This window comes from Microcaecilia unicolor, chromosome 9, assembly GCF_901765095.1.
Source record: "Microcaecilia unicolor chromosome 9, aMicUni1.1, whole genome shotgun sequence".
Lineage (NCBI taxonomy): Eukaryota > Metazoa > Chordata > Amphibia > Gymnophiona > Siphonopidae > Microcaecilia > Microcaecilia unicolor.
Window position 1 is genome coordinate 34,892,933 of NC_044039.1, and position 26,613 is coordinate 34,919,545.

General features: G+C 44.3%; 1 protein-coding gene across 2 annotated transcripts in view; it reads left to right on the forward strand.

Moving 5' to 3' along the window:
* TRIM24 (tripartite motif containing 24) overlaps positions 1 to 26,613 on the forward strand; it is a 387,425-nt gene that overhangs the window by 241,812 nt on the left and 119,000 nt on the right. For both annotated transcript variants that reach the window (XM_030214266.1, XM_030214267.1), the window contains exon 9: positions 22,133 to 22,419. In XM_030214266.1, coding sequence (XP_030070126.1) covers positions 22,133 to 22,419 — 287 coding nt within the window. The remainder of the gene's footprint in view (positions 1 to 22,132; positions 22,420 to 26,613) is intronic.

Below are 26,613 nucleotides of genomic sequence, written 5' to 3' on the forward strand. Positions count from 1 at the left end.
GCTAAAGAGAGCAGCGGTATGGGATACTCTGTCAGAATTACTGCGTTTAGAGGCAGTAGTTCTGGTACCTTTGGCCGAAATCGGCCAGGGTCACTGCTCTATTTACTTTGTCGTGCCAAAGAAGGGAGGAACGTTTCGGCCAGTTGTAGATCTCAAGGCGGTCAACAGAGCCCTCAGAGTGAGGCATTTCAGGATGGAAACTTTGCGCTCCATCGTGGCGGCCGTGCAAACGGGAGAATTTCAGCTCTCGATCTAAAGGAGGCAAACTTACACATTCCCATTTGGCTGCCTCATCAGTGCGTCCTGCGCTTTGCGGTTCTGGGACAGCATTTTCAGTTCCGACCCATGCCTTTTGGTCTAGCCACGGCGCCTCGCACCTTCTCCAAGGTAATGGTGGTAGTGGCAGCTTTCTTGCGAGCAAGAGGGGTGCAAGTTCACCCATATCTTGACAACTGGCTCATTCATGCGCCGTCTCAGGAGGAGTGTGCCCGGGCTACACAGTCGGTCATGAATCTTCTGCGTTCGCTGAGCTGGGTGATCAACATTCAGAAATGTCACCTCGTGCCGACCCAGACTTTGGAATATCTCGGCGTTTGGTTCGATACCGCTCAGGGCAGAGTTTTTCTCCCGGAACCACACAGGTTGAAGCTGCTGTGGCAGATTTCCTCACTCATACAAGTAGCGGCTCCAAAGGCGTGGGAGTATGTTCAGGTGCTAGGGTCGATGGCAGCGACACTGGACGTGGTCCCTTGGGCCAGGAGGCATATGCGTCCGTTGCAGTGGTCCCTACTCAGCCGTTGGTCCCCGTTGTCGAAGGATTATGTGGTTCGGATCCCATGGGAGGCTCGGGATCGTTTTGCCATGCGCTGGTGACTCCAGCCGGAGAATCTTCTTCGCGGTATGTCCCTCGCCACTCCGGAATGGCGGGTAGTCACGACAGATGCCAGTCTGTCCAGCTGGGGGGCTCATTGCCTGGGTCATTCGACGCAGGGTGTGTGGAGTCCGTCGGACGCTCTCTTATCAATCAATCTTCTGGAATTGCGGGCGATTCGGCTGGCACTGCAAGCCTTCAAGAGATTAGTGCTGAACCAGTCGGTACGTGTTCTCTGCAACAATGCGACAGCGGTAGCCTATGTCAATCGCCAAGGGGGCACTCGGAGTGCTCAGTTGTCAACAGAGGCTCTTTCCCTCTGCCGCTGGGTGGAGAAGCGTCTCTTTCTTTTGTCAGTGGCTCACATCGCGGGAGTTCTGAATGTGCAGGCGGATTTCCTAAGCCGGAACCATTTGGATGCGGGGGAGTGGGAGCTCTCTCGAGTAGCGTTCGACCGGATCACGTCCTGTTGGGGGGTGCTGGTAGTGGATCTAATGGCCCGGTTTTCCAATGCCAAGGTGCCCCGTTTTTTCAGCAGGGGCAGGGAATTCGGGTCCGAAGGAATAGACACGCTGTTGCAAAGGTGGCCGCAGGATCTCCTATATGTCTTTCCTCCATGGCTCATGATCGGTCGGGTGGTCGGCAGGATCGCACGACATCCAGGAGTAGTCATTCTGTTGACTCCGGATTGGCCCAGGCGTCTTTGGTATGCGGATTTAGTACGTCTGTTGATAGACGAACCGTTGAGGCTGTCGAACATTCCCGATCTTCTGGTTCAGGGACCAGTGATCATGCAGGATCCCATCCCATTTGGTCTTATGGCTTGGCTATTGAGAGGTCGCGACTCAGACGCAAAGGATATTCTGAGTCGGTGATTGGGACGATGTTGCAGGCGCGCAAGCAATCTACTTCGGCGTATGCTAGGGTCTAGCAAACCTTTGTATCTTGGTGTTCGTCGTCAGGCATCTCGCCGGAGTCGGCCCCTCATGACTATTCTAGCCTTTTTGCAGGAGGGGTTTGAGAAGGCGCTGTCATTAAGCTCTCAAGGTACAGGTGGCGGTGTTGGCCTGTTTTAGAGGCCGCTTAGGTGGTCGTTGTTGGCCTCTCATCCGGATGTAGTTCGTTTTTTCCGAGGCGTTAGCCATGTTAGACCGCCTCGAGTGCCGGTGGTGCCGGAATGGAATCTGAACCTAGTACTGCGGGCTCCGTTTCAGCCAATCTGTAAGACGTCTTTGAAGGATCTGACGTTGAAGACGGTGTTTTTGGTAGCAATGGCTTCGGCCAGAAGGGTTTCGGAACTTCAGGCTCTGTTGTGCAGGGACCCATTTCTGCATTTTTCGGAAGCAGGGGTCTCGATTCGTATGGTGCCATCCTTTCTACCGAAGGTGATCTCTCATTTTCACGTCAACCAAGAAGTGAATTTGCCGGCCTTCAAGCGGGAAGATTACCCGGAAGTTTGGATGTAAAAAGGGCCCTGATGGCCTATTTGGAAGCGACTAATTCCTTCCGGAAGTCCGATCATCTGTTTGTCCTGTTTGCTGGACACAAAAAGAGAGATATGGCTTCTAAAGCTCGATTGTTCGCTGGCTTCGGGAGGCGATCGGGTCTGCTTATCTTTCCACGGGGAAGCCTCTTCCTCTCAGATTTGAGCGCATTCGACTAGGGCTCAGGCTGCGTCATTTGCAGAGTACCGGCTGATACCGTTGGAGGACATTTGTAAAGCGACTACTTGGCGTTGGTTCATACTTTTTCTAAACATCGCCAGCTAGATGTCGCTGCGCGTCGGGATGCGCTTTTTGGCACTTCTGTTTTGGCTTCCGGGGGAGTTCAATCCCACCCTTCTTGAGGATTGCTTTGGTACATCCCACAAGTCTCTGGATTGATCTGGGGATGCAATGGAAGGTAAAATTAGTGCTTACCTGATAATTTTCTTTCCATTAGTCCCATCAGATCAATCCAAAGTCCCTCCCTAGGGTTCATGTTAGCTGATTCTGTATGATGTATATATGGAAGGTTTTGGTATGGTTGCTGTTGCTTCTGTTCATGTTCTTCTGCTAGACTGGAAGTTTTGGTTTAAACAAGTTATTAGAAAACAGTTGTTACTGTGGAGCAGCTTGGAGGTTTTCCTTCAGATTATATGCTGCTTTTGAGAGGCAGGAGCGTGAACTATTGTTCAAATGATTTCTTACTGCTTTGGTATCATAGTGAAGTTAGGCTGGCTGCACAAGCCCTCTAGGGGCGAACTTCATGTTCTCTCTATCTAACCTGCTAGTGGAGGAACATAACCCACAAGTCTCTGGATTGATCTGATGGGACTAATGGAAAGAAAATTATCAAGTAAGAACTAATTTTACCTTGAGCAGGAGCTCCCTCTTTCCCTACAGCAGGCAGTTATTACAATATTGTTAAAGCCTGAGAGGGATGCTTATTGATCTATTTCTCTGCAGGGAGTGGACTATAAACTTCTTGCAAAGATCATTACGGATTGGTTGCAACGGTACCTACTTGGGTTTCATGCATTGTTATCAGTTGGGATTTATTGCAGGGCAGCAACCCAATGATCATGTTTGGAGGCTTCTTAATCATATTTGGCTGGCTTGTTAGGGACCTTCTCCTGCAGTGTTTCTAGCTATCAACATGGAGAAGGCCTTCGACTGGATGTGATGGCCTTTTATGATGTCCATCTTGCAGAAATTCAGGCTAATAGGGATTGTTGGCTGGCTCTCATATGTATAATAATGCCTTAGCAAGTTTGAATTTCAATGGGGGGATACTGACTTTCCCCCCTTACATAGGGGCACTAGACAAGGGTGCCCTTAGTCATCCTTGCATTTTGCTTGGAGCCCCTAGTGCAAAAAGTGAGGGATTGAAAGGAGGTGGGTGGCATTTTGGTGGGGGCCCAAAAACATAAAATGCTGTTTTATGCTGATGGTGTTCCTTTTACTGTTACTGAGCCTCTGAGATCTTTGTCAGGTATTCTGGCTCACATGGAGGCTTACTGGACAGTGTCCAGGTTTAAACTGAATGTTCAGCTGAATGCATCAGGCGTGACATGATACAGACGTTCAAATATTTGAAAGGTATTAATCCGTAAACAAACCTTTCCGGAGAGGGGAAGGTGGTAGAACTAGAGAACACAAATTGAGGTTGAAGGAGGGCAGACTCAGGATTAATGTCAGGAAGTATTTTTTCACAGAATGGGTTGTGGATACATGGAATGCTCTCCCACGGGAGGTGATGGAGATGAAAATGGTAATAGAATTCAAACATGCGTGGGATAAACACAAAGGAATCCTTTTAGAAGGAATGGATCCACGGAATCTTAACAGAGATGGGTGGCGACACCGGTAATTTTTATTTATTTATTTATTTATTTATTACATTAGTATCCCGCACTTTCCCGCTTATTGGGAAGTAAAACCAGTGCTGGGCTGACTTCTACAATCTGTGCCCTGATCTCTGAATAGATGTGGGTGGGCTAGAATGTACATTTTAAGGGACTTTGACATTAGCTTCAGAACTTTCAGTTCAAGAACAGTGCTGGGCAGTCTTCTACGGTCTGTGTCCTGAGAATGGCAAGGCCAAATCAAACTCTGGTATACATATAAAGTATCGCATACCATGTTTCATCGTTAAGCTTCAGAACTTTTAGTACAAAAACACTGCTGGGAAGACTTCTATGGTTTGTGCCCTGAGAATGACAAGGACAAATCAATCTCGGGCATACATATATAGTATTGCATATCACGTAAAATGAATTTATCTTGTTGGGCAGGCTGGATGGACCATACAGGTCTTTATCTGCCGTCATTTACTATGTTACTATGTCACTAAATCTGAACTACTAAACCTTGCAGTCTGTTGTGATATACTTGGGAGAGATGAGACGTTTTTTCCCGCTTTGCTGGGCACCGCATTTCCTTCAATATTTTGTGGTGAATATCTCTTCTGACCTGAGTCAGCTGTTTGCTGTTAATTACCCCCATTGTGGAAGACAGTCTTAGCAGATTTGGATAGATGAGAGGGTCTATGGATCTCTTTGGTGGGACAGATTAATGCTGTGAAAATGGTAGTGAGGCCTGTCTTTTATATCTGTTGCTTGCCTACCCCTATCTGTCCTTTAAAAATGTCTCTGGGTGCATGGAGGGCTTTTTCCCTATATTTAGCAGCATAAGCCGCCTCTGGTTCATAGATCTAGAATGTTCTCTGATTGGGCCTATGGAGCGATGGGAGTGCCTTATTTTCTTATTAGTTGACACCGAATGGGCCACCTTTCCAGTTAGAGCAGGCTCTTGTTGGGTCTGTGCCATTACGGGCTCTGCCCTGCTTGCCAATGGCAGCACTTAAGGACATTATCAAGTGGGCTGCTTATGGAGTGTCATGTATGTTGTCTTTGTGGCGAATTCTTCAGGCAAAGTTTTTGCCTACACAACACTGTTTCTTTGATACTTATATATAGTGTGCCCTGGGCTTTTTTCCAACAGAGAGTTCTGTTTTCCAGAAATGAGCTAGCAAGGGTAAATTGATTTTGGCAGGGGGCTGTAATTTCTTTTCATGCCCTTAGAGATGAATATAGGTTAGAACCTTCTGATTATTTTCCTGTTATCAGCTAAAAGGCTCTCTGCTTCATAAGGTGCTTCCTCACTGGGAACAGGAGAATTATGCCCTATTAAAGGTTTTCAGAATGGGCGTGTGGAGGGGACTTCTCGCGCTTATTTAAGACCTTTCTTCGTTGCTGCCTCTTAGAGTGCAAATATGAAGTGGGAAGTCCTTTTGGGCTATGCCTTGCAAAAGGCACAATGGGAACTAGTATATAGAAACCTTTTAAAAATTTCCATAACAACTGGCTTGATGGAGCATGAGTACAAGATTCTGTTTCAATTGTATTATACTCCTGCACTACTTCAATTGTTTTATGGATCAGGGGCGGGTCTATGCTGGAGAGGTGGTACTCATCGAGGCACTTTCTCCCACTTATGGTGGGAATTCACTACAGCGCAAGATTATTGGAATTTATTGGTGCTTCTCACAGATAGATTGCATGCCCACATCCTTCTTGATATGTATGTCTTCCCGTTGAATGAGCCTGCACCAAGTTGGAGGAGGGATCTCTAAAGCTAGTGGCTTTGGTTGCCACATTGGCACGAGTGTGCTTGGCCGCCTCCTAGAAACAGATGGACAGACCCTCTAGGGAACTGCTGTTGGCAATTTGAAGACCACATTGACTGTGTTGCACAAGGATACTATGGGCACTTTTTTGCCCATCTGGGCGCCTTATTGGACCTGGCGAGGCATTCCACCTTAGTGCCCTGTTGTGGTGTTTTGTCATGGCTGGTTTGTCCTTAGCTTCTGCAGTTTTTTGGACCCTGTTTGTTTTAGTATGCTGCAGGGGATTGGGATGGGTTGGTGGGGTGTGGAACTGTTGGGGTTGTTAAGATGGTTGGGGGGGGGGGATATATGGAAAATACTTTCTACATTTGAAGGTATTCAGAGGTGGCCTGGTGATTTGTAGTTGAGGAATAGTTTGTAGATTGTTTATTGCAGGGTGTATTAATGGATGCCTAGTTCTGTTATGTATGCTTCTATTGCTGTTTTGTATTGTTTTTTATATTTTGACTGTTGTATCTTCTTTACTTCAAAAGAGGAGTGAAGTAGACAATAAGACGTATCAAAAACAAAATAACTTCATTTATCCAGTGTGCAGTATTTTTATAGACCGACCAAATTCAGTATTGCTATTTACATCAAACTGTAGTCAAACTAATTTTTTTCATGTCAAGAAAATCCCACTTCCTCTGGGAGATTGTCCACATGGAGTTATTGCAATGTTTTTCATGTTGCATCTGAGAAAGGGGACCTTCTTAATGATGCTGTTCTGTGAAGATCAAGTAAAAAGGAAATCCCCATTTATATTTTATCTCTGCAAACTGCATAAACAAAACCACTCCACCAAATTCCCTCCTTTTCTGTAAAGTGACAATAGACATGTCCTGATATATTTCCAACTGAAGTATTTCCAGTGAATAGTGCCCATCTTCCTGGCAGCAGCCATCATTCTTTCTTTGAGCATAAAATCATGGATACATGTAATGATATTCCCGGGGCTGGTTGTTCTTGGCTCCAAGAGCTCTGTGTGCCCTTTCCACTTTGATAGTCTTCCCCTTAGTTGCAACTTCTTCAGATCCAAATGTTATGCCTCCAGAATTGATTCTCCAAGTCTTCCACCCGGTCCCATAGTGTTTTTAAATCGGTGCCTTGAGATTCATAGCAAAATTGCAGGTTTTCTATGTGCTTCTCCCAATTTGCAATTCTGTCCTCCATTTCCTCTTGCTTTGTGCCAATAACTTTAACTTCCTTTTTAAGCTGTGACCTTTGCTTGCTATAGATGTCATGTATGTCACTTGCAATAAATTTCAGACTGCATTACTTGTTAGAAGGTATAAAGACAGTTATCAACTAAAGAAAATGATGTGATCTAAATTAAAGACCATAATTTGAGGCATCGATGCAAAGCTGGAGAATATACAATCGGAGTTCTTCCTCTATAAACAGAGGCTCTCAGATGTGGAGGATCGAGTCCAGCAGCATGAGACCACACAACAGGACTTGAAAAGCAAAGTGGAAAGACTGGAAAGTAAATTAGAGGATCTGGAGAACCGGGACAGCAGAAATAACATCAGAATGGTAGGCCTGCCTGAAAAGATTAAAGATTCAGAACTGAGAGACTTTTTGAAAGCTGGCTCCCTAAACTTTAAAGTTGCAATCGCTGGCTGGGCCCTTAAGACTGGAGCGCGCTCACCTGCTGGGACCTGGAAACCTGAAAGACCCACGCCCCCGAGTGGTTATCTTCAAAGTCCTCAATTTTGCTCATAAGCAAGAAATTTTCAGAGCCTTGCGAAAAGCTGGGACTGTGCACTATGAGAACGCTACGGTGCGTTGCTTCCAGGACTTTTCGGTTGGGGTGTCGATGCAGCGGCGAGCTTTTCGGGAGGTATGTCAGCTGTTATTTGCCAAGAAAATACAGTTTGCTTTGTTATACCTGGCCCGTTTAAAGATCTGGCATGACGGGAAGCAGACCATGTTCTCGGCGACAGAGGCTCTGAAATTCGTGAAGCGAGATTTGGCGGCGGAAGGATCAGTGTGAGTTGGCGTATGATGGGCTGCTGGAGGACCGCTGAGGATGGCGGTTCCTGGAGACTGCAGTGGAGCTGAACAACTAGGATGTTTTTCTGACAGAGACCTGTATACTCAATGGCTCGGGGAGCTGGAGCTTCTTAAAGGACTGAAGAATTGTGGAGGCTATGCCCTGATATGGCTGAGATGGAGGAGACCCATGAAGGGGGGTGGAATGCGCCTTTGGAGATATCCCATAGATTTAGTAGGAGATCAGAATTTCCAGATATTTCTAACAGAGAGGATGGTGGATTATGAATTTCATAATGATATTCACAGCAGCCAACCCTTTTTTGGGAAACAGAGAAAGCTGTCTTGTGAGGGGATGTTATTTCTTATTGTGCTAGAACTCAGAGGCTTCGAGATAAGGAGATTTTACGTTTAGAGTTGCAGGTTCGCACATATAGGAAGCTATATGGCCGGAATGTTACTGATGAGAGTAAGTCACTGCTTTTGGGTGCACAGAAAGAACTCAACGAATTGTTGCATCAGAGAGCAGTCAAGTCCCAGTTTTATTATAAATATAAACTATTCCAATATGGCAACAAGGCAGGGAAATTGCTGGTTAATATGGTGCGGAGTAAAAGGGGAGCATCCAGAGTTCTACAACTGAAAGCTTTAAATGGGCAGTTATTGAGAACAGATCAGAGCATAGCAGACCGTTTTGGCCAGTTTTACAAGACCCTATATGCTAGGCCAGAAGTGGAGGGGCTGAAATGTTTTTAGATTCGGTAGAGCTGCCTAAATTGTCCCCTCGGCAGTTGCAGTGGTTAAATAGCCCAATTGTGGAGGGAGATCTTATGTTAGCATTGCAGCAAAGTGCTTCTCATAAAGCACCGGGTACGGATGGCAATCTTATGGAGTTTTACAAGCAGTTCTATGAAAATCTTAAGAGACCGGTTTTGGCCTTGTTTAATTCCATGGTAGAGGAGCGGACTGTGCCGGATACAGTGAAGGTAGCTCAGATTGTAGTTATCCCGAAGGCGGGTAAGGATATGGCAGATCCTGGATCGTATAGACCAATTTCCCTTCTTAACGTGGATGCCAAATTGTATGCTAAGATTTTGGCAAATCGGCTAGCTCGGGTACTCCCGGAGTTGGTAGAAGAAGCTCAAGTGGGGATTTGTGAAGGGGAGGACAGATGTTCGGAACCTCCATGCTATATTGGCCTCTTTAGAGATGGTGCAACATAAGCGTCTGACTTCTCTGTTAATCAGTTTTGATGCAGAGAAAGCTTTTGACAGGGTGAGATGGCCCTATTTGTTTGAGACTTTGAAGCAATATGGTATCCAGGGGTTCTTTCTAGATGCGATTCAGGTGTTGTATCTGGAGCCTTTGGCATATGTCTGGGTAAATGGGGTTCGCTCCCGCTCATTTAACATCTTTCGAGGCACCAGGCAGGGGTGTCCGCTCTCTCCTCTATTGTTTGTGTTGTCCTTAGATCCACTGGTTAGAGTGATACAAACCCATCCAGAGATCAAAGGAGTGCCGATAGGTGTCTTGCGGTGTTGTTGTCGGCCTTTGCGGATGACTTACTGGTACATTTGACACAGCACTCCCAGTCACTCCCATCTTTGTTAGAACTCTTTCAAGAATTTGGTGATTATGCAGGGTTGAAGCTTAACTATATGAAATCTTTGGCACTGGCCTCAGAGGAGCAGAAGGGGGGGAGTGGGGCAGACTTTTCCGCTCCGGTGGGCGCAAGGATCGTTTTGTTATTTAAGGGTTTGGCTGTCTATGAACTCGGCTGATATATATTGATTGAATGTGAATAGACTGCTAGGCGCTACGGAGACACAGCTGAAGAGTTGGGTGACACTCTATGGGCGCATTCAGTTATTTCGGATGGTGGAATTCCCCAGGTGGCTTTATTGTATAAGGTTATTGCCCGTCCTTATCTACCACCGAGATTTTAAAGTATTATATCACTTGCTTAGATGGTATTGTTGGGGGAGGGGGGAGGCCAAACTGCCGCTGCCTCTGTTAATGGGCCACTGGAAGGAGGGAGGACTGGGCTTATCAGACCTGAAACAGTATAATAGGGCATGTTTATTGAGGCATTTTGGTGACTGTTTTTTTGACTGTGAAGATTATACACCCCGTAAAATAGAGGGTCAGTTCTTTGCCCCTTGTCATTTTTATTTTCTATTACAGGCGCCTAGGGCTAGCGTTCCGGAACACCTGAGGAATAGCTTGTTGCTGACATCTTTGCGGTCTCTCTGGAAAGACCTGATGGGTATTTGGGGCCTATCGAAAAACACGTCGGATATGTTACCCATCTGTGGAAACTTATCTTTTAAGCCTGGGATGGATAATAGGACATTTCAGATTTGGGGGCACTTAGGCATTAGTCGTCTGGAGCATCTGTTAAATAAGCAAGGGATGCTGTTAAATTTGGGAGCTTTAGGTATCAGTTACGATATGAACAACATTTTTGCCTATCATCAAATAACACACTATGTGAGGTCCTTAGATTTGGAGGCTTTGAGAGACAGGCATTGTCATCAGATGAGACAATTCTTGGAAGGAGAGGGAACGGATCGGCTTTCAGTCTCGAAGTTGTATAAGTTATTGGGGAAACTGCCACTTAAGGAGGACAGAGAGTTAATTAGAATGTGTTGGGCTAGAGACTTAGCCAGGCTGGGACTATCCTTGGATTTTGATATACTGATTTCTCGGATTCCGGAGATGACCGGTAATGCAGGCCTCCGGGAATGTCAATGCCGAATTCTTCATAGAGCATACCTCACAAAAACCCAGCTTTTTCAGATGGAAGGGGTGGAAGACCCGTTGTGTGAAAAGTGTGGAAGATTGCCAGGCTCTCTATTCCACTGTTTGTGGGAATGCTTTCAGGTACAGCATTTTTGGACCGCTGTTTTGCAGTATTTGTCATTTTTCCTGGGCTCTAAAATTGTATGCTCTCCGATGGGTGTACTGCTGGATAGACACGAGGTCTTTGTCTTACAGAGCACATCTGGGAGGCACCTGGTCCTAAGGCCTGTTTGGTTGGTAAGAGGTTGCTACTTTGTCAATGGGTAGGCAGTACTCTTCCGGACTTCTGGCACTGGAGAAATAGATTTCATGAGCTGATGCTTTGTGAATGCCGGGGAGTAAGAGGCTCCTCTAGGAGGAGGAAGACTTTCTTGGACATTTGGGGCCCATACATTCAGTCACTACATACAAGAGGTAGAAGTCTGGTACTAAATTCCCTTTGATTTTGAAGGAGGCGGGCATAGGTTATAGGTTGGTTAATTCTGGAAGATACCTTAGGGGGGATTGGAAGGGGGGGGAGGGAAGAGGGGGTAGGCTCAGTATGGGGGGGAAGCTTATGAGGGTGGGACAGGGATAGTGGCACCACGCGGATGCGATGTGTTTTTCCTGCTTAGTGAGTGATAAATTGTTGACTGGCAGAATTACAATATAGGGCGGGGAAGAAATGAAATTAGTAGAGCAATGAAATACAAAACCAAGACCACAGAATGTTGCCAGCAGTCTGTATTTTATTTTTAAATTTTGTTGAATAATGCCCAGGTTGCTACTTGATACATTTCAAAGTTAATATATAGATTTGTTGACAATAGTTGTGTACAACACTTTTGCATATATATGCCAATGTTAATCAATATATTAGTACAGAAGGGGGGGAAGGCTGGGGGGGAGGGGGGAAACAAAAGAAAATGTTGATGATAGCTGTTTAGCTGTATTAGTACAGGTTTGAAATGCTTATTACCAAAGTTATACCGATTGGCATGGAATTGTTTCTATATATGCATTCATCAATAAAAAATTATTAAACTCTAAAAGACCATAATTTAGCCCTACTAATGAATGTGAATGGAAACAATAGAGGAAGATTTTAGAACTAACCAATGGATACAATTAGGAAAATATGGCAACTCTTGCAGTGTATACTATGGACTACTACCTTGTTTTTGTACAAAAGACACACTTAACCGATGAGGGACCACAATAAATACTGCCACTGGTCATGTAAAAAACGGTTTGTGATCTTCTGTCCCAAAATACACTAGATGGAAATGGGACTTGATATACCGCCATTCTGAGGTTTTTGCAACTTCGTTCAAAGTGGTTTACATATATTCAGGTACTTATTTTGTACCAGGGGCAATGGAGGGTTAAGTGACTTGCCCAGAGTCACAAGGAGCTGCAGTGGGAATCGAACTGTTCCCCAGGATCAAAGTCCACTGCACTAACCACTAGGCTACTCCAGTCCTGTGGAGATGCGAAGGCGGTAGAACGAGAGGACATGAAATGAGATTGAAGGGGGGCAGACTCAAGAAAAATGTCAGGAAGTATTTTTTCACGGAGAGAGTGGTGGATGCTTGGAATGCCCTCCCGCGGGAGGTGGTGGAAATGAAAACGGTAACGGAATTCAAACATGCGTGGGATAAACATAAAGGAATCCTGTTCAGAAGGAATGGATCCTCACGAGCTTAGCCGAGATTGGGTGGCAGAGCCGGTGCTGGGAGGCAGGGCTGGTGGTTGGGAGGCGGGGATAGCGCTGGGCAGACTTATACGGTTTGTGCCAGAGCCGGTGGTGGGAGGCAGCGCTGGTGGTTGGGAGGCGGGGATAGTGCTGTGCAGACTTATACAGTCTGTGCCAGAGCCGGTGGTGGGAGGCGGGGCTGGTGGTTGGGAGGCGGGGATAGCGCTGGGCAGACTTATACGGTTTGTGCCAGAGCCGGTGGTGGGAGGCAGCGCTGGTGGTTGGGAGGCGGGGATAGTGCTGTGCAGACTTATACAGTCTGTGCCAGAGCCGGTGGTGGGAGGCGGGGCTGGTGGTTGGGAGGCGGGGATAGTGCTGGGCAGACTTATACGGTCTGTGCCCTGAAAAAGACAGGTACAAATCAAAGTAAGGTATACACAAAAAGTGGCACATATGAGTTTATCTTGTTGGGCAGACTGGGTGGACCGTGCAGGTCTTTTTTCTGCCGTCATCTACTATGTTACTATGTTAATCTGCACTGGAGCATAAAACGTATATTTAGACCCTCCAAACTTGACCAGGCATTTGCAGGTGTATGCCAACATAAGAGAAGCTCCAAGTTTTTTGTCTCATAGATAAAAACTTTTCTATGTTCCTGTGTAGACTTTGAAACATCAGGAAAATCCAAATCTTCTGTCCTCCAGTAGGAACTTTAGAATACTTGAAAAAGTCTTAATACCGCATTCAAAGATAAACTAGCAATATAGCCAACTCTGTAATTTCTGATAATAGACTATTCCAAGATTGCTGAAATATTCACATCCAATATAATCAGCTACAGCAAAAGTTTAGAAGGTAAATAATATATCTTATTAATAGAAGGCAATGCTTCCAAAGAGAACTTTCAATTCTCCACCAAAAATCTTGTAAAAAGATCTAGCGGTATAACACCAGGAGACTTGGGGAAATTAAGTAAATGAAGATTCAAACGGTGCTTAAAAGTTCCTCCATCTTTTCTATTTTTCTATGAAGCACAATTTCATCCTTTACTGTAGCCATCTTAAATTCTTGGTGATTTTATGTTGCTCTGCACCTGCCTGACCTGGCTAGTAAGGTCAGTTTTAACAGAGTCCACAGCCTTTACTAAATCGTCAAACTTAGTAATCAAAGCTGTTACCTCTCCTGTGGATTGGGCGATAGTTGAATCCATCCTTTACAGTATAACCCATAAGATGTTTAAAGTCACCTCCATCGGGGCAGCGGGAAAACCAGCAGCTCCCTTGTTCTCAGCTGGCTGTGTTTCTCCAGATAGAGCGGTTCCCTCCCTTGCTGTGAAGCGTGCTGTCAGCAACTTCGGCTGACTGCATTCCCTCACACAACGCCACAGAAAATGCAGGACACTGGTGCATTTTGGGGGTCAACAGTGAGATCTCCAGCTCCAAGGAGGAAGGCGCTCCTCCTGCCATTCCCCTCAGGGTACTTCTCCCCAAAACTTAGCGAGTGGGGTCCAAATAGAAAGTGGTCAAGCTTCTGCTGTGCAGAAGAAGTGGAGACCGGCGGGGGGCACAGACTTCATGCCGCTCTTCCTCTTGATATGCGGCATAGCCCCAATGAGTAAGAAAGGTAAAACTACCAAATAGAGGAACAACAGAGCTTCAACCCCACTCACCGCTGTGGCTTCACGCTGCCATCTTGTCACTTCCCCCTCCTAGGCCAGGAGTTTTTGACCACCTTCACTGATCCTGATACTAGTCAAGACAGATCTCCTTTCAGAGAGACAAAAAAAGGGAGGAAGTCAAAAGGGAAAATGCCTCTTGCTCCACACAGTGATGAGATCCAGTTCCATTCCTTGATGATACTAACAGAAGCCAAAAAACAGAAGAACTACTCTCCACAGGTATCACACAGAATATAAACAATGAAGGTGACCAAAAAAGAAATTTTGCACCAAAAGGTGCCACCGACTTCTTTACTAAATCTTCAATAGACTCGACACGAATTGTGTTTCGGCCTGGATCATCTGTTCACCTTTTTCAAGGAATGTACCTGGATAACATCCAGTCAGTGGATGCTTAATTTAATCAGAAATGGCTACAAACTGGAGTTTTCCTCACATATTTCTCCTTAGAATCCCCTTGCAGTAAAATCCTCATTATTGAACTTCCTGGAGCTAGGGGCTCTACTTCCTGTTCCAAAGAGTGAGTGAGGCTTGGGAACATGGTCTATTTCATTGTGTTTTTCATCTTATTTTAGATTTCAAGAACATGAATCATGCCCTGTGAGTAATTCATTTCAGAATGGAAACTGTAGTAGTTCATCTTGGAGAATTTCTAACCACTCTGAGTCTAGACTTCAAGGAGGCTGTTAATAATGGGCTCCCCTTATCACCCTAGGATTATCACTGTCTTTTCACTCTCAGTGTCCCAAATATCCACTACTTAGTATTGTGGAGTGCTGAAAGACCAGTGGTGTTTAGTATTTTCACCAACTCTCCAAACTATCATATATAATATGACTTTAGAGAGATAAAATGCAAGGCCACACATATGAGAAAGTGAAGTTAGAGATTTTATTACTCACCAAGAGAAAGTTACAATTACCAATTTTTAACCTCTCATGGGGTAGTCACAGAGCCACAACATAACCGTGCTGCTTGCATCTTAGACTCCAAGGAACACACAAGCAACCAAACACTTCCATTCACCACTCTCCAAGTATATGTACAATCCACTGCCCACGGGAGCCCAGCACCACAGCCACACACAGGTACTCTCTCTGGGTCTGAGTCTCTAATGTTCCACCTTAGGGTTCTTTTTACTCCCTCCCAAATCTTTATGTACCACCAACCCACAATTTGGAGGGACAATAGACACCAAGGCTGCGTCTTGTGAAAGCAATCAGTTACTTTATTTCCCCTACTTACCGAATACAAACACAGTCAGTAATTGCTTCCGGGAGAGAGACATTGCTGCATAGAAATGCTGTCTGCGTCCAACATCTCCACAGAAGTAGGAAATACAATCACTGATATATGGTAAACTTAACATTGAGTCTATGAGATACATGTCATTAGGCCTGCCTTTTTTCATCTTCCTCAAAAAGAATTATGTAGCTTCTCCTTTTGACCATCTGTTTTCCCTTACATCAAACTGGCTAAACCACATTATCCTGTTCAAGCTGACTTGCTCCTTTTCTTCCTTTTTGCAAGCCTGTTTTTGCCCGCTAGACTGTTCTTATCAGATCATGAGATTCTGGGTCACACAGATGTCAGTCTTGTCGTTCTTGGCCTGTTTGGGCCTTACTTTATGGTTCAGACCTGTGCTCTTTATTATACAGTATTGCCTAATATAAGTACCATAATCAAGGTCGTTCTCATTTGCAACATTATATGCCAGTAATCATAGTTCTGCTTTTTTCTTACCACCTGTTTAGTGACCAAAAATTCCCCTTAACATCAGCAAAAGCTATAAATCAGTTTTCAGTAAATCATATCTCTGTTTCTCAGCATTCTGCAGTTAGTTCCTCTTTCTACACTTGGTAACTGGCATCTCCATGACTGTATTTTTGAACTTTAGTGAGGCCTAGCTCAACACACAACTAAGCAGGCTACATTTGTAAGCCTGTTCTATGGTTCTATAATTCTATGGTTCATGTCCAGCATGTTCCATATATTAACAAGGCCTACATCCACATTCCAATATGGCCTCCACATCAAAGTTATCTTTGCATTCTAGGCTAGCATTAACAGTTCCCAGCTATGCTCTTTGGGCATGCTGCAGCACCAGGACCTTTTGAAGGTTACTGTGGTTGTTGCAGCCTTCCTCTGTTAAGAAGGAATCTGTGTCCATTTATACCTGGACAATTGTTTTTTCAAAGCTTTTTCTCTTCAGGAAATTTTGCAAGCAACTACCAAAGTTGTACAACTGGTACAGTCACTAAGTTGGGTAATCAACTTCAACAAAAGCAAATAGACTCCCCCCCCCCCCCCCCCACCACCACCACCCTTCTAGTCTTTGGAATATTTGGGGACTGTTCAATATCGTGAAAGGAAAAGCTTTTCTTCCAGAACACAGGATGCAGAAGCTGTAGAGGCATATCAACCATCTATTACAACAGTAGACTCCTTGGGCCTGGCACTGCATGCAAGTTCTGGGATCAATGGCTCCAACTCTGGAGGTAGTTTCATAGGTAAGAGCTCATATGACGCCTCTAAAGAGCTCCCTATTCAACCAGTAATCTGTTATCAGCTACACTTGCCACTGCCTTAGACTGCTTTAGTGAGATCCAGCATGAAATGATGGTTACAGCTGAGCACTCTGTTAAAAGGGAATGGTTTTATTCCCGGACGGGGTGGTAGTCCACGGATGCAAGTCTTCTCAGATGGGGGGGGGGGGGGGGGGCTCATTGGCTGAACAAGTGGCTCAGGGCAGGTGGTCCCAATAAACTGACTGGCTAGGTTGCTTTGGTTGATGACCGAGAGCTGTTTCCCAGGCTGCCTCGAGGAAAAGCAGTCAGTCTTTTCTGACAATGATGATACATTGAAACTCTGTTCAGTGTGCAGCGGCGTCTGAGAAAGCAAATAGAATGTTAGAAATTGTTAGGAAAGGAATGGAAAACAAAAATGAGAATGTTATAATGTGCCTTCATATTGCTCCATGGTGCGGCCTCTCCTTAAATACTGTGTGGAATTCTGGTCACCGCATCTCAAAAAAGATATAGCGGAATTAGAAAAGGTACAATGAAGGGCAACAAAAATGATAAAGGGGATGGGATTACTTCCCTATGAGGAAAGGCTAAAGCGGCTAGGGCTCTTCAGCTTGGAGAAAAGAGTATTGAGTGGAGTTATGATAGAGGTCTATAAAATACTGAATGGAGTGGAACGGTAGATGTGAATCACTTGTTTATTCTTTCCAAAAATACTAGGACTAGGAGGCGCGCAATGAAGCTACTAAGTACTAAATTTAAAACAAACTGGAGAAAATATTTCTTCACTGAGAGTGTGATTAAACTTTAATTGCCAGAGAATGTTGTAAAAACAGTTAGCAGGGTTTAAAAAGGGTTTGGATGATTTCCTAAAAGAAAAGACCATAAGCCATTAAGATGGACTTGAGGATATCCACTGCTTATTTCTAGGATAAGCAGCATAAAATCTGTCTTTTCTGAGATCTTGCCAGGTACTTGTGACCTGGATTAGCCACTGTTGGAAACAGGATACGGGGCTTGATGGATCTTTGGTCTGTCCCATTATGAGAGTGCTTATGTTCTTATGCTTTCAACACAAGCAGGCAAGAACTTGAAGTGCCTTGCCAGCCCTGGAGGGTCATCTCCCATTGGATGGAGAGTACCTGATAAGCCTATCAGCAGCACACATTGCTGCAACACAGAATCTACACACGAAGTTTCTCAGCAAAAACTCTGTAGATTCAGGAGAGTGGGAATTGTCAGAGAAGGCCGTCAAGATCCAATGAATTTGAGAAAGAACACTAAACCCGATTTTTTTTTTTTTTTAGTCATTGCAAGGCTGAGGGTCTAGATCCCGTGGATCAGCTTTGACCACAGAATGGTTTGCTTTGCCCCGTCTGTGACCAGTTTTAGGCCAAGTTATTTACAACATTGCATCTTTTCTAGGTCCTGTAGTTACATAAGTACATAAGCACCGCCATACTGGGAAAAGACCAAGGGTCCATCAAGCCCAGCATCCTGTCTCCAACAGCAGCCAATCCAGGCTTCAAGAACCCAGCAACCCCCACCCCCCATCCCCCCCCCCAAAAAAAATTTAATAATGTTCAATGGACTTTTCCCTCAGGAATCTGTCCAAACCCCCTTTAAATTCCGTAAGGCCAGCTGCTGTCACTACATTTTCCGGCAGCGAGTTCCAGACTCTAACTACACGCTGAGTAAAGAAAAGCTTTCTCCTATTTGTTTTAAATCTACCATATTCTAGCTTCATCTTGTGTCCCCTGGTTTTGTTGTTGTTTGAAAGTGTAAACAAATGCTTCATATCTGTCCGCTCTACTCTGCTCATTATCTTGTAGACTTCTCCAGCTTGACCCAGAAGGCCTTGGTATGCAGGCCTAGTTTATCCCCAGGTGGATTGCCTGCTTTGTCTTCCTCAGCAGAGACGATTCCTAATTCAAGGTCCAGCAGTCATGGAAGATCAATCTAACTGTGGCCTTACAGCTTGGCTCTTGAAAGATCAAAACTGAGATGTACTTGGTGAAAGTCATTGCCACTCTCCTTCAACAGTGTATGTGAGAGTCTGGAGAGTTTCTGAGAGTTGATGTTCTAAAGATTTTTCTACTTTCCACTCTTTTATTGCTCATATTCAGGCCTTCCAAAAGGTTTAGCCCTTGGTTGGTTTGCATTCCAGGTTACAGCTCTGGCTTGCTTTACATAGTAACATAGTAGATGACAGCAGAAAAAGATCTGCATGGTCCATCCAGTCTGCCCAACAAGATAAACTCATATGTGTATACCTTACCTTGATTTGTACCTGCCTTTTTCAGGGCACAGACCATACAAGTCTGCCCAGCAGTATTTCCTGCCTCCCAACCACAAGTCCCGCCTCCCATCACTGGCTCTGGCACAGACCGTATAAGTCTGCCCTCCACTATCCTCGCCTCCCAACCACCAACCCCTCTTCCCCCACCTGCTCCGCCACCCAATTTCGGCTAAGCTTCTGAGGATCCATTCCTACTGCACAGGATTCCTTTATGCATATCCCACGCATGTTTGAATTCCGTTACCGTTTTCAACTCCACCACCTCCCGCGGGAGGGCATTCCAAGCATCCACCACCCTATCTGTGAAAAAATACTTCCTGACATCTTTCCTGAGTCTGCCCCCCTTCAATCTCATTTCATGTCCTCTCGTTCTACCGCCTTCCCATCTCCAGAAAAGATTTGTTTACGGATTAATACCTTTCAAGTCTTTGAACGTCTGTATCATATCGCCCCTGTTCCTCCTTTCCTCCAGGGTATACATGTTCAGGTCAGCAAGTCTCTGCTCATACGTCTTGGAACTCAAATCCCATACCATTCTCATAGCTTTTCTCTGCACCGCTTCCATTTTTTTAACATCCTTCGCAAGGTATGGCCTCCAAAACTGAACACAATACTCCAGGTGGGGCCTCACCAACGACTTGTACCGGGGCATCAACACCTCCTTTCTTCTGCTGATCACACCTCTCTCTATACAGCCTAGCAACCTTCTCGCTACATTTGTGAAACTGTTCTTTAGCTGCTTATCTTGATATGATTTTTTTTTTTTTAAAGGGGTCTCCATCCTCTAGTACAAGTACTGTGTCCAGAGTAGAATCTTAATCTAGTCCTCAGATAATTAGTCAGAAGATGGTTACTATTAAGGATCTCATCTTAAAAACAGTCTGGATGATATTCAGCTGGTGACTGTCAGCGATATGTCCACCGCCAGCTGTATTCCCAGATATTCAATGCTGAGCCATGTCCAGGCACCAGCATTGAATATCTGGTTCTAGGTTGGCCGCTAAAACTTAAGCATTTAAGTGCAGTATTTAGCTTTTGACCACTTAAGCATGACGACAGGACTGCTACTTATGTGGCCCAGTTTAAGCAGTTATCTTACATAGTCAAGAGCTGAATATTTCCACTTAACAACGTAAGTGCCAGCTCTGCCCCTGGGATGCCCACATGTTATCCAGTTTCAGCACAGACACTAATCCAGTGTTGCTAACCAGTTAAGTGCCACTGAATAACAGCGGTTAGCCACAGACAAACGATTTAATTGTGCAGGAGCCTCTTCCTGCCTGGTTAAATCATTTTAAATATCAGCTGGAGTATTTTTATTGACTGTTGCTTCAGCTAGAAGAGTTTGAGTTCCTGGCTCTTTCCTGTAGGGATCTGTTTCTGCTGTTTTCGGAAGTTGGAATTTCTTTACTGTACCCTTCTTTCTCCCAACGGTGATGCTCCATTTCATTTGAATCACTCTAATTCTTCTTAAAGGGAGGGTTATGGCTATGCTTTTAGATTCCTGAAGTTTTTGGATCTGTAAAATGTTGTTGATATATTTAAAGGTAACTAATGATTTCCTTAGGTTGAATCAGCCGTTTTCAAGGTCTCGAAGAAAGGGGAGGCAAACTTTAAGGCTACAGTAGCCTTCTAGCTAAAAGATATTATTTCTTCACTGTTTTTAGTACTGAAAGCCCATTCCACAAAGGGTGTAGCTACTTCTTGAGCTAAACTCAGAGCAGTTTCTCCAGCAGACATTTGTGGAGCAGCAACATGGTCCACTTGTCACACTATAACTTGTCCAGTCCATTCTCACTATTTGCTGGTGTTAAGTTCCTAGTAAACCCGGTGAATACTAAAAATATGATTACAGAACCATTGATCTTAGGGGAAAAAGGGGGTTAGGTTCCTGTGTGAAGCTGTTCACTGTACACTTTTGCTACCTAACACCATTAACGCATCATTTTGTGTACTCTTCTTGTAAAGAACAGCTTACTTATTATATTGTACTTTTTATAAATGTATTTTCTACACTTTTTTTTAACATAAAAGTACAGTATATGCAGTCTTTTGGTGTAACAATACTCACACACAGCTCTATGAATATTTTCATCCTCATGAGAACACTCTTTCATTTGCACTTGCACTACTCTGCATAGCCATGAATAAGCAAAAATGCTTGTGAATAGCAAAAATGGTTTACACTTTATTTTGCATGAATAAACAAATCTGTGAATACTGAACACAGGCAGCGAGAATGGACTGTATGAGCAAATTTGAGCTTGCAGCTTTCTAGAATTAGGGGAATATAGTTTCATGTTAACCACAGAGTCATTGTTTTAGAGCATCATTTTACATAGAACTTAGAGATTGAAATTGAGACATCCAAGTTGGGACATTCTCAATTACAGTGGTATGTTAGATATGCTTGAAAGAGTGCATATGTGTTTACTGGCATGTGCAGCCCAAATCTGCCATTTTACAAATATACATGTTGAAAAATATAAATGACATAAACCCAGCAGCTTCCAGATATAGGTTTCAGCACTTACACATTGAAGTGACGTTTTCTCCACTTTCAAGTTTAGCTGCCCCATTTTAGAAAGTAAGACTTGTAAGTACTGCCAATTAAGTATCGAGGCTGCAGTTTTAACTTGGTATCATTTTGGAGAAATAAGCAATGGGGGATTAAAGAGAGTGTTGTCTTTAATCTCTTGTGTAAAACTCTTGCGGATCTGAGCACTACTTAGCAACTTAAGTGTTCCTTTGAGCTGATGTAAAACCAGGCATGAATAGTTTTCTCCATATTTATGTATTCCCTTTGTAAAATGGAGAATACACATACGTATTTTAGTCCCAGACTGTGCCCCCTCAGAAAGCTATCGTTTACAAGTGGATGTTGTGAATACCCACTTGTAAATGATAGCTTTCTGAAATCGATATTTACACAGGTATGCAAAATACACATGTAAGTACTGCAATTGACAAGTAGAGATTTGTAAAATAAGGACAGTGTAATAGTTCTGTGTTTTTCAGATCAGAATTGAAGGTACAGAAATTATATGATGCATGAAAGACAGATCTAAAGAAACAATAGACATTGCAGATGAAAAATGGCTTTTGAGTGAAAACCAGTTATTTCTTTGTTTGAATTCAGGTACTTTAGCTGTTGAAGAAAACGAAACAATACACGTTACCTCACATTCCTCAATGGATACACAGAATTTGCAAGCACAAGGAACTTTGTCTGCCAACCAGCTCTCCAAGTTCCCTACACAAATCAACCTAGCTCAGCTCCGCATTCAGCACATGCAACAGCAAATTCTGGCTCAGAGACAGCAGGTTCAGCGGAGACCAGGTCCAGTGGGGCCCCCACATCCTGTGGGACTTCCAAATGCTAGGATTCGGGCGCCTAGTCAGCCTCCACCTTCTACCTCTAATCAGGTACTGTATAACTAAACAAGAAATTTTATTATTGGGTCATTCCATGCCAAGTGGTCTAAACCTTCCCACCATCATGTCTCCAATTTTGTTCAAATTTTATCTGTTGCACAAGTCAGGTGTTAAACGAAGTTTCCCAAAATTTGAGGTCTCTAACTGCAATAGTTGCAGATCTAGACCCCCTTTTCTAAAAGGTTGTCAGTCCATGAGCACGCAACATTTACCAAAATGCCATTTTTGGGATCTAATAAAATCCAAACACATTTATAAGAATGGCTAAAAAATTCAAATCCTGTACAGTTTTTGATGCTAATTCTGATGAAATACATTTTAACATTATGGATGCAAAATCCAGTCAAACAAGTTTGACTCAGTGTGCATCAAAATTGGTGGCGACTCATCGGAACATATTTGGACCAATATTCAGACCTCAACAACTTCCATGCAAACAAAGATACGGACTTGAAATTTTGAACAAGCATTATGCTTGTGCTGGGCATAATACTGCCAGATTTGCAACTAACCAGCATCTATAACCGCCCTGCAGGATCTCTTCAAAGTTGGCACTATCAGCGCAAATGGTAAAATGTACCAAAGTTCAAAGCCAGTTATTAAAAAAGAGTCTGCCTGAATCAGCTTGTGAACAGTATCATCTGAAAGAGAAATTTGTGCTCTACAACACTGATATGGTTTTGTTTTGCAATGCCACCATTAAGTAGCCTACTGAAACAAAGTCCGGTGCTCATGGAGGATGCATGCCCCTTTGGTCTTATGGCGTGGCCGTTGAAAGGGTTTGGTTGAGACAAGTTACTCTGATTTGGTCATTGCTACCTTGCTTCAAGCTTGGAAACCCTCTACATCAATGACGTATGTGGGGGTATAGAGAATGTTTAAGGGCTGATGTTCTGAGCGAGGACTGAGAATGGACTTTCTCCCTTCTGTGCTCAAGTGACGCACATTCTAGCATTTCTCCAGGCAGGTCTCTTCTCTAAAAGTTCAGGTTACATCTTTGGCCTGTTTTAGGGGCCAACTACAGAAAACATCTCTTGCGGCTTACCTGGATATTCTTCAATTCTTGCAGGGAATGAGCCACTTCCATCCTCCCTTTCGTATGCTGGTGTCCAGAGTGGAACATTTTAGTCTTTTGGGCTCTTCAGAAGCTTCGTTTTGAGCCACTCCAGAATGCCTCCTTGAAAGATCTTGCACTAAAGACAGCATTCTTAGTGGCTGTTGTGTTAACTCTTAGGGTTTCAGAGCTTCAGGCTCTCTCTTGTTGGGATCCCTTTCTCCACTTTTCAGAGGCGGGAGGGGAGGTGTCTCCCTGTGCATGGTTTCTTCTGAAAGTTGTATTAGCATTTAATCTTTACCAATTTGTGGAGCTTCCGTCCTTTTGCAGAGTGGACGAAGAGGCTCAGATTTCTTCATTAAAGCTTCTTGATGTGCATAGAGTCTTCACTAGATATCTATAAGTCACGAATGAGTTTCACAAATCGAACAGACCCTCTATGCGTTTTGGTAAGAAGAGGCTTGGCCTCGTAGCTTCCAAGCCCACAATTCCTAGATGGCAGATGGAGACTGTTGCAGCAGCTTATTTGTTTGTGGGGAAACAGGCTTCTCAGGCTTTGTGGGCTCATTCTACAAGGCATACAGCGACATCCTGGGCAGAGCCCTTCTTACTGTCTCTGACAGATATTTGCAAGGTGGTGACATGGTTGATGCTGCATACCTTTGCCAAGCACTATAGGGTGGATGTTGTGGCGCTCTCAGAAACCAGTTTGGGGGCTTCGGTCCTCGGGGCGGCAGCGCCAGGAGCCCACTTGTACCGCCAAAGCACAGCTTGGTACATTCACTTGTGAGGTTTACCACCTTCATACCACCTCTGCGATGGGTGAAGCATACCCAGATGATTAGTACATAAGTACATAAGTACATAAGTAGTGCCATACTGGGAAAGACCAAAGGTCCATCTAGCCCAGCATCCTGTCACCGACAGTGGCCAATCCAGGTCAAGGGCACCTGGCACGCTCCCCAAACGTAAAAACATTCCAGACAAGTTATACCTAAAAATGCGGAATTTTTCCAAGTCCATTTAATAGCGGTCTATGGACTTGTCCTTTAGGAATCTATCTAACCCCTTTTTAAACTCCGTCAAGCTAACCGCCCGTACCACGTTCTCCGGCAACGAATTCCAGAGTCTAATTACACGTTGGGTGAAGAAAAATTTTCTCCGATTCGTTTTAAATTTACCACACTGTAGCTTCAACTCATGCCCTCTAGTCCTAGTATTTTTGGATAGCGTGAACAGTCGCTTCACATCCACCCGATCCATTCCACTCATTATTTTATACACTTCTATCGTATCTCCCCTCAGCCGTCTCTTCTCCAAGCTGAAAAGCCCTAGCCTTCTCAGCCTCTCTTCATAGGAAAGTCGTCCCATCCCCACTATCATTTTCGTCGCCCTTCGCTGTACCTTTTCCAATTCTACTATATCTTTTTGAGATACGGAGACCAGTACTGAACACAATACTCCAGGTGCGGTCGCACCATGGAGCGATACAACGGCATTATAACATCCGCACACCTGGACTCCATACCCTTCCTAATAACACCCAACATTCTATTCGCTTTCCTAGCCGCAGCAGCACACTGAGCAGAAGGTTTCAGCGTATCATCGACGACGACACCCAGATCCCTTTCTTGATCCGTAACTCCTAACGCGGAACCTTGCAAGACGTAGCTATAATTCGGGTTCCTCTTACCCACATGCATCACTTTGCACTTGTCAACATTGAACTTCATCTGCCACTTGCACGCCCATTCTCCCAGTCTCGCAAGGTCCTCCTGTAATCGTTCACATTCCTCCTGCGACTTGACGACCCTGAATAATTTTGTGTCATCGGCGAATTTAATTACCTCACTAGTTATTCCCATCTCTAGGTCATTATAAATACATTAAAAAGCAACGGACCCAGCACAGACCCCTGCGGGACCCCACTAACTACCCTCCTCCACTGAGAATACTGGCCACGCAATCCTACTCTCTGCTTCCTATCTTTCAACCAGTTCTTAATCCATAATAATACCCTACCTCCGATTCCATGACTCTGCAATTTCTTCAGGAGTCTTTCGTGCGGCACTTTGTCAAACGCCTTCTGAAAATCCAGATATACAATATCAACCGGCTCCCCATTGTCCACATGTTGCTTACCCCCTCAAAAAAATGCATTAGATTGGTGAGGCAAGACTTCCCTCACTAAATCCGTGCTGACTTTGTCTCATCAGTCCATGTTTTGTATATGCTCTGCAATTTTATTCTTAATAATAGCCTCCACCATCTTGCCCGGCACCGACGTCAGACTCACCGGTCTATAATTTCCCGGATCTCCTCTGGAACCCTTCTTAAAAATCGGAGTAACATTGGCTACCCTCCAGTCTTCCGGTACTACACTCGATTTTAGGGACAGATTGCATATTTCTAACAGTAGCTCCGCAAGTTCATTTTTTAGTTCTATTAATACTCTGGGATGAATACCATCAGGTCCCGGTGATTTACTACTCTTCAGCTTGCTGAACTGACCCATTACATCCTCCAAGGTTACAGAGAATTTGTTTAGTTTCTCCGACTCCCCCGCTTCAAATATTCTTTCCGGCACCGGTGTCCCCCCCCAAATCCTCCTCGGTGAAGACCGAAGCAAAGAATTCATTTAATTTCTCCGCTACGGCTTTGTCCTCCTCTCATACAACCGGTTGTCAATTCAAGAACTTCTCTTTATTTTTCTTCACTCCAAACAGCAGTCAGTTAGCATAAGTGAAAGCAGAGTGCAAGCAGCTACTAATACATAGAAAAGAGAAAAAGAGAAAAAAAAGATTAGAATTGGGAAGAGCTAGCAGACCTCTATCTCCCCAGAGGACCACCAGATACTCCCACAGGGGCTAATGTGTTCTCTCATTAATAGGTTTTTTACCCAACTATCTTTCCCTTCCTTCTCATCTTTGATTTTTAAGAAATATGTATTGGTCTTACCTGCTGTGGATGCATGATTCTTCCTAAGAAGAATTAGGAAGTTATGGAATTTGCTGAATCCTTCTAATTTCAGACTTGTAATACAAAGTACTCTAATGCCCTGTTTTGACTATTGTAATGAATTGTTATTGTGGATTTCATGTAGTTCACTTAAGGTTTATTTCTCCAATTTT